Source organism: Heterocephalus glaber, unplaced genomic scaffold (assembly GCF_053883595.1).
Source record: "Heterocephalus glaber isolate CG9 unplaced genomic scaffold, H.glaber_assembly_v1.0 deba00001760, whole genome shotgun sequence".
Lineage (NCBI taxonomy): Eukaryota > Metazoa > Chordata > Mammalia > Rodentia > Bathyergidae > Heterocephalus > Heterocephalus glaber.
The window spans coordinates 5,711,410-5,719,776 of record NW_028258457.1 but is presented as its reverse complement, the minus strand read 5'-3'; the positions used below and the strand labels follow the sequence as shown (position 1 = coordinate 5,719,776).

Here is an 8,367-nt window from a genome sequence, read left to right as displayed (position 1 = left end):
GGGCCTGGGGCACCCCAACACCCACTCCTACACCCCAGACCCGAGCCCACCCAACACTCATGCACTGTTGGCTACTCTGGAGTCTTTATTGTCAGAGCGTTTGCATCATGCAGCCGCGGTCACCCAGAGCCACCTGGTGGATGAGGTGGGAAGAGGGCGCGGGCCTCACCCCGCCTGCTTGAGGACACCGCACACCTGCTCCAGCACGTGGCCCAGGCCCTGGTCCTTGGGCGTCCTGCTGGCCAGGGAGATCTGGAAAGAGCAGGGCTGGGGTCAGGCTGCACCTGGGGGCCAAGCCCCTTTTCCCAACCCACCGCCCCCCTGCCCAGGGGAGGGCTCACCCCATCTCCCTCCACCTCCCCGGGGCAAAAGTCTGTATGCAAAGCGGAGCAAGCTGTTTTCTGAGAATGACTTTCAGGCAGGAAGTGAGCGGGACACTGAGAAGGCAGCTGGGCCCTTAAAAACTCCCACGGACGCGGGGGCCAAGTTCAGAGCAGCTGCCCTGGGTCAACAGCTCCAGGCCCAGACACAGCCAGCCCCCTATGGGAGGGACGTCCCCACGGGGTCAGGAGCTCGGGCTTCTCAGTGTTGTTTCTGTTGGCGCCAGGGAAGGAACCTGGGGCCTTGCCACTGAGCTGCACACCCAGGTCTGCATTTCCTCCTCACTACGCTGGGCCCCGGGTGGCCCGGGGTGCACCACTCACCTTGAGCTTGTCGAGGTAGCTGTGCTCTAGGCTCCAGGCCTCTTGGAACCTCACGAGGTCGGGGGCGCCCTTGTAGAAGTCCACAAGCAGCATCTGGGGGACAGGGTATGGACTCCTGGCTCCCTCCCCTCCCTGCAGCCCAGGTCCCTCCAGGAGGGTGACCCAACGAGGGCCACAGAGGAGGATGGAGCAGCCTAAGCAGTTAACGCTCATGGGGCAGAAAGATGCAGTGAACAGGTTCAGCTTTTTTTTTTTTTTTTTTTTTTTTTTTTTTAGGATGAAAGCCTCCTTTATCTTTATTAGAAATTAATAAAACAGTTTTGACCTCTGCAGCTACACTCCAGCATTTATAAGAGAAAAGGCAACTAGACTCTCAGGTTCAGCTTTTTTTGTTGTGGTTTTTTTTTTTTGTTCTGGGGGGGGTTTCAAACAAGTTGTCACTACGTAGTCCAGGTTGGCCTCGGACTTGTAATCTTCCTGCTTCAGCCTCTCAAATGTGCCACCATGCCTGGCCTTAGCTTTTTTTTTTTAAACACATGAATGCATAGCTATTAGAAATGTTCATCCCGCTGCGGGGTATATAGCTCAGTAGCATGGCCCTTGCCTAACCTATGTGAGATCCACAAAAGAAAAACTGCCACAGAGAGTCCTCCCACCTCTACTTGGAGGCCGGACAGCGGTGGGAGGCCCAGGCCAGAGCTCATCTGACAGCAAGGAGGGGGGGGGGGACGGGACACTGGGCTGGTCCAGGCAGGGAGCCAGGCTTCCCCGCACACTCCAAGCCCCCACCCGCAGGGAGAGGGCGCACCATCTCATGGAGGATGTCGTTGGTCAGGAAGGTGTCCTGCACACAGGCCATGTCCACGTCCATGGGGATGCCGTAATCACTGGGCCTTTGCTGGAGGGTTGGGGTGGGAGGTCAGAGAAGCACAGGCCGTGAGGTGCCAGGGATGGGCTCCCCACACTGAGATCTGCAGCTCAGAGCCACATGGGGACTTTAGGGAGCTCAGTACTTTGGCCAGCGGGACAGGGTGTGACACCCTGACAGGATTTACCAGGAAGAACACCAGGACCCCCAAATTCTTTCCAAGACTGACATCTGACCCCAGGTAGGACTTGGGGAATGAAACCAGGCTGGGCCCAAGAAGGCAGCACTGTGGGGCTACCTGGGCCCCACACCAGGCCCTCAGTGAAGCCTTAGGATAACTCATGTCCCCATTCATGGAGAGGAGTCACTGAGGCCATAGCTCCCCAGTGTACCCCAGAACCAAAGTCCCCAGCCTTGGGGCTCAGCAGCTCTCCCAGCCGCCCCCCACTCCCTGGACCCTAGCCTCCCACAGCAGCCCCCCTACCTCGGGAGGCGGCATGACCCAGAAGGGCGCGATCTTGGACTCGGGGCCTGGGTTGCCGGCGTAGTAGGGGGCTGGGGGTGGACAGCGAGAGAGGGCTGGGACCTGGGGTCACCTGCCTGAGAGGCTCCCCCTCCCACTGCCCCAGGCAGCGCCTCACAGCAAAGCAGGGCAAGGCAGGGCTGGAAGCCATTGCTGGCGCCCTGCAGCCGCAGCTGGTAATCCATCTGCGCGTCGATGTCCTGCAGCGAGGGCAGCGCCGGGCTGTGTGGGTGGCTGTGGTACCAGCCCACCAGGGACAGGCCCCGCAGGAACAGGCTCTGGTAGATCTGGGGACAGGGACTCACAAAGGTGAGGTGGCACCAGAGTGCTAGCTGAATGCCAAGCCTGGGGCCCTGCTCCCCACCCACACAGCACCAGTATGGGGACAGCCAAGAAGGACAGCTATGAGCTGGTGGCCTGGCACACACCTGTTATCTCAGCTACTCAGGAGGCTGCGCAGGAGTACAAGCTCCAGGCCAGCCTGGGAACTTGGCAGGACCATGTCTCAAAAAGTAAAAAACCTGGGGCTGGGGATTTAGCTCAGTGGTTCCAGTGCCTGCCTTGCAAGCACAAGGTCCTGAGTTCAATCCCCAGTACCCAAAAAAAAAAAGTAAAAAAGCTGCTAAGCGCAGTGGCGCACACCTATTATCCCAGCACTCTGGGAGGCTGAGGCAGGAGGATTCCAAATTTGAGACCAGCCTGGGCAACTCAGTGAAGACCACCTTAAAATAAAGAATAAAAAGGCCCAGGAGCCAGGGGCCAGGGATTCAGCTCAGTGGTTCTGCCGCTTGTTTCATAGGCACAAGGTCCCAAATTCCATCCCCGGTACCAAAAACTAAATAAAAAGGACCAGAAATGTAGCTCAGTGCACCCTTGGGTCAATCTCAGTACTGAAAAAAAGAGAGAGATGTGCCCACGCATGGACGTGAGCAGGAGGGGACATTCCCAGATGTCACAAAGGGAGATGCAGATTACTTAGAGCAGCACCAGGGGCCGCTGAGCTGCATGACAGCATGATGTCGCTCGCTGGGCCTGTGAGGTTCCAGACCTGACAACTTGCGTTTCACAGATGAGGAAACTGAGGCTGGGGGAAGAGGCTGGTGGAGTCCCAGGGCAGACACGCTCACTGCGAGGACAGCAGAAGCCAGGACAGCTCCTCCCAGGCACCCCCTCACCTCCTCCTCAATGGCAGCTGCGATATCGGCATCCCCGAGCCGGCTCCGACAGGGAAAGGCCCTCAGCACTGTGAGCACTGTGCAGGGAGAAGCAAGCGTCCATCCTGGCCCCAAACGCCCCACCCACCTGCCCCCAAATACCCACTCTGACTGTTGATGTCCCAGCGGCCCCCCAGGTAACCCACGACCTCGCTCCTCGTCAGGTGGCTGTGAAAGTCCTGAGGAGGGGAGGGGAAGACTGGATCAGCCTCCTGACCCGTGCAGGGGCCGGCCCAACTTCTCCTTCATTTCTTGAACACTACTGTTTTCCAGTAACATTTATTGAGCACTTACTGTTGTTTTTTTTTCTTTGGTACTGGGGATCGAACTTTGGTCCTTGCACTTGCAAGGCAGGCAGCGGAACCACTCAGCTAAATCCCCGGCCCGTTCACACTTACTGTTTACCAGAAGCAAATGAAGCAGGCACGGTCTCTCCTCTCAAGGAGCTGTCACTGCAAAGCCCCCCTCCTTCCCTCTCTGACTCCTGAGTGTCCCAGCCCCCTGCCCAGGCCCAGGTGCCCATTGTCCCTGAAAACTGAGGGACAAGGCGGCAAGTGGGTCACATACCAGCAGAAACAGCACGTTGCTGGAAACGGCCACATTGAATGGCTGGAATTTGTTGATGGCTGCAAAGGATGTTACTTCCACCAGGGTGTGGGGGCTCCTGGGGGCCAAAAGGGTTACAACCTCAGCAACCCCCAGGCTCTTTCTTCACTCCCCAAACCAGGTCCCCACGCCCTCCCTGCAGCTCTGAGGACCTGGGGCTCTCTGACCGCCCCATCCTTGCTCCTCGACACCAAGCATGGGCTCCAAGGGGATGAGGGGTGGGAGCGGGCTCAGGGCACATCTTACCTGGCAGAGTCACGACTGCCCAGCATGCAGTAGCGCACTGGCACCCGGATCTTACTTTCTGCCCGCTTCCCTGGGGGCGGGGCCTCTGGAGGGAGGAGAGAGAAGAGAAAAAGCAATGTCCGTGTCTCCCCAGCCCACTCTGGAGATCAAAGCAGGGAGACCCAAGAAAAGGGAGAGAAAACAGTCTAGAGGCAGCCTTAAAATATCAGGCAGTAAAACCGGGCATGGTGGCATGCGTGTGTAATCCCAGCTTCTGGGAGGCCGAGAAAGTCAAGCAAGAAGCTGGGTGTGGTGGCACATGCCTGTTGTCCCAGCCTCTGGGAGGCCGAGGCAAGAGGACCACAAGTTCAAGGTCAGCTTGGGCAATTTGGCAAGACCCTGACTCAAAATTTAAAAACAGAAAAACAGCGGGGGATGTAGCTCAATCCAAAGGCCCTGGCTTCCATTCTCAGAACAGCCACCAAGAAAAAAAAGGAGTGAAATTAGGCACCTTGGCTAGGGCTGTTGGGCAGATCAAGGTCCCCCCTTTGCCCAGGGTCCTCCTGCCCCCCTGGTCCCACTCCCCACCCTCACCCCTCACCAGGGTGTGCAGTCTCCGTGGCACCCTTCCCCAGGGGTCTCCGACTCTTGTCTTCTGATGAAACCCCCGCCAAAACCTCCTCCTCCTCTTCCTCCATCAGCAGCTCCTCCTCTTCTGCTTCACTGGCTGGGCTCTGGTGGGGCGGGGGCAGCAAAGAACCTCAGCCGGTGACCTCCCCCCTTTCCCTCCAGCCTGCCCTGAGCCCTAGGTGCTACTGCCTGAGTTAACCACTAGGGGGTGACAGTACGCAGAGACGGTCCACAGCGCGTGCGCAGCTCGAACACCTTCGTGGAGCTCTCACGTTTGAATTCAGCCTCTCCCTCTTACAAGCTTTGTGATCTCTAGTCAGCTTCCTAACCTCTCTGAGCTCTATTTTCATCTGTGAAATGGCCCCATAAGGAGAATTAAGATAATGAGTGCAGGGGCCGGGGATTTAGCTCAGTGGCTCTGCCGCCTGCTTCGCAAGTGCAAGGACCCGAGTTCGATCCCTGGTACCAAAAAAAAGAAAGAAAAAAAAAAGATAATGGGTGCAAAACACCTAACATATGCCCAGCTACCCTCTTCTTTGAGCAAGCTACAGGATTATAGCATCCCTCAATTCTTTCTCTTCCTGTTCTGTCTTACAATTGCACTTCCAGAGGTGACCTCTTTGAATCTAAATCCTTCCCTGTCCACTGTCTTAGCAGTGTCTGACCTGGCAGGTGCCCCCTCCTCCCAACGCTCCAGCTTCTCTCTCCTCTCTTGGACCCAGGGGTGGGTTCCTGGACCTCTTCCATCCTCACCCTCACAGCCTGTCCTCCCTGTACCGGCCACTAGAGGGCGCCGCGAGCCCGGAGTCAGGTCTCTCCTTCTGCCCTCAGACTTCCATGGCTCCCACCTCCCTAGGACCAAAGCCCAAGTCCTCCCTGCAGCCCACTGGGCCCTCCACGATCCACCTGTCTTCTCCTCACCTCTTCTGCTCTCTCTCTAACCCCTTGTTCCCTCTGCTTCAGCCACAGGCCCTCCTTGGTGCTCTTGCACCTCACTGGGCTCCATCCTGCCCCAGGGCCTTTACATGAGCTGTGTCCCCCTCTCCTTCAGTGCTCTGCCCAACTATAGCCTACTCTCTGCCCCAGTCCTGGAGGCACTGCGTCCAGCTCGGCACGCCTAATCCAACAGCGAGTCAGGGAAGACAAACCTCATCAGCAGCAGCAGTGGGCATGTGCAGCTGGTGTCGCCGCAGCCAAGCAGCTTTATACTTGTCCAGTTTCTGGCCCTTGTACTTGACTGAGGCCCAGCCACAGCCGGACTTCTTGGCTGGGTTGACCAGCTTCTTGCAATGTGTAGCCCAGGCACTGGGAGAGTTGAACACTTGCCCAGTTTCTTGCCACACAATCCTCCCATCTGGCTGCAGGTCTCCAATGAACTTCTTCCCCTAAGAGAGGGGACAGGGTCTGTCTTGATTACTGCTCTGAGCTCGGCACCCAGCACCCAGGCTTGGATACAGCAGGTACTTAATTCAAACAATAATCAGCGGGGTGTGGTGGCACACACCTGTCATCCCAGCACTCTGGGAGGCTGAGGCAGGGGGATTGCAAGTTGAAGGCCAACATGGGCAACTTATCAAGACCCTGTCTCAAAGTAAAACAAACAAAAAAAACTTTAGGGCAATATCAGTGATGGTAATAACAACACACACCTATAATAAAAGCCCTTTCTGGGAAGTAGCTACCTGCCAAACGCTTTATTCATTTAACACTGTGCAAGGGTCCTGGGAAGAAAAAGATCCCATTTTACAGATTGGGAAACTACTGCTATCACTCAGAGGCTGAGCGAGGTCACACAGCCAGTTCGGCACTGCTATGGCCCATCTGGCTCTATGCGAGTAAGGGCCTCTTTCTTTAACCTCAGTTTCTCTTTTGTGAAGTGGTGCACTGTGTGTGCGTTTGTGTTGGAACTGGGAATTTAACCAAGCTCCTACATCCCCAGGCCTTTTAAAAGTTTTTACTCTGAGATAGGGTTTTGCTAAGTCACTAAGCTACCAGGCTGGGCTCGAATCTGAGGTCTTCCTTCCTCAGCCCCTCAGTGTTGGGATGACAGGAGTGCATCACCCCAAAAGACTGGAATGTTGCACTCAATGAACCACGTCCTCTAGCCCAGAAGACCTCCGAGCAGTCTGGATACTCCGTGCCTCCGTGTCTCCTCCTCATATAGGGGCTCATTCTGCACAGAGCTGGGGCTCAGTTTCCCCCTTGCCCGAACCGTATGAGATCCCGAGCGCTTGCTCACCAGGTAGTAGATAGAGAGCACCCCGGAGCCCGGCTCCAGCAGCGCGTCCTTGAGCAGCACCCGCAGCGTGACAGCGCGCCTGGTGAGCGCGCCCCCCAGCGCGCCGCAGACCCCGGGCGCGGCCCCGCCGACCGCGCCACCGCCGCCGCCGCCGCCGCGCCCTCCCCCAGGGCCCGACAGCCGCTCGGGGTCCTCGGCCTCCGCCTCCTCCTCGTCTTCATCCGGCGCTTCGTCGCCCGCACCGCCCGCGGGGGACAGGGCCTCAGGAGCTGCAGGGACAGCGCCAGGCTGCAGCGGGCCTCGCGCGTCCCCAGGCCCCGCGCCCCGCGCCCCACGACCTGCAGGTCCCGCACCCTCCATGGCCGGCGCACCCCGCGCGTCCTTCCCGCCACGTGACCCGGCCCCGCCCCTCTAGGGGGACCCCAGCTATCGCCTGCCGCCGCCGGAGGGCGCCGCGGGGCTCGGCCCGCGGCTTCCCGCCCGCGAACTTTGGCCTCGGTCTGCGCACGCGCACGCTCGCGCACTCACTCCTCCGGGACCAATCGGGAAACAGGATGGAGAGCGGTGGGCACCTGGAGGAGGAAACTGAGTCTTGGGGCCTCCGTTTCCAAGGAGCTCGCAGCTCCACTCCAGGCCGCCCCCTACCGAACTGCAGCCTGAGGATGGGGGGCGGGGCATGAGGGCTTCCATGCCGAAATGAGCAGGAAACTGAGGCATCGAGCCCGCGCACGCGCGGGAAAGGGAGGCCAGGAGTTCAGTTTTCTGGCACCCATCGGGAAACAGGCTGGAGGATAATGGGGACCTGGAGGAGGAAACTGAAACCCAGAACCTCGGCTTTCGTGGTCTGGTGGCTCCACCTGAGACCACTTATTATTGGTTTGCAGCCAGAAGATGGGGGCTCCAGAGTGGTTCAGGACGCTGGAATGAATGGGAAAACAGGCCCGCCTGTCTTGAGGGACTCAGAAGTCTCGGGCGTTGGGATCAAGGGAGAAACTGCGGTTGTGGGGAAAGGATCAGACTGTAGTGGGGAAGCAGCCCAGAGTACAGAGAATAAAATGCCCTGGCCAGGCTCCAGGCTCTGAAGGTTATTCTGTTTATGTTTTCTGTTTTTCTGAGGCAGGATCTCGCTATGTAGTTCAGGCTGGCCTTGAACTCACTATGTAGCCCATGCTGGCCTCGAATTTGCAACGATCCTCCTGCCTCAGTCTCCAGAGTGCTGAGATTACAGGCATGCGCCACCACATCCGGCTCTAAAGGGTTAATTTAGCCCCATTCCCTAAACTAATTCTCTAATTGCCCTGCCAACCAATTATATTTCACTCTTAACCAATCGCAGGCAGCAGCCGCATTCATGCTCA

General features: G+C 57.9%; 1 protein-coding gene across 3 annotated transcripts; it reads right to left on the bottom strand.

Moving 5' to 3' along the window:
* Nucleotides 1-72: 72 nt before the first annotated feature.
* On the bottom strand, nucleotides 73-7,512 carry Mpnd (MPN domain containing). Of its 3 annotated transcripts, XM_004865751.3 has the most exons (13): nucleotides 7,363-7,512; nucleotides 7,010-7,278; nucleotides 5,919-6,155; nucleotides 4,742-4,874; nucleotides 4,162-4,246; nucleotides 3,877-3,973; nucleotides 3,416-3,488; nucleotides 3,271-3,347; nucleotides 2,214-2,382; nucleotides 2,057-2,127; nucleotides 1,513-1,602; nucleotides 705-797; nucleotides 73-252 (listed from the first exon to the last, which is right to left on the bottom strand). In XM_004865751.3, exons 1-13 carry the CDS (start codon nucleotides 7,367-7,369, stop codon nucleotides 166-168), a joined length of 1,488 nt encoding a protein of 495 aa, XP_004865808.2. In that variant the 5' UTR covers nucleotides 7,370-7,512; the 3' UTR covers nucleotides 73-165. The 3 variants fall into 3 exon arrangements, with proteins under 3 accessions (XP_004865808.2, XP_087057836.1, XP_021100561.2); XM_087201710.1 differs by having other exon boundaries at nucleotides 2,214-2,295; nucleotides 7,010-7,512; XM_021244902.2 differs by lacking the exons at nucleotides 2,214-2,382; nucleotides 3,271-3,347 and having other exon boundaries at nucleotides 7,010-7,512.
* Nucleotides 7,513-8,367: the final 855 nt, after the last annotated feature.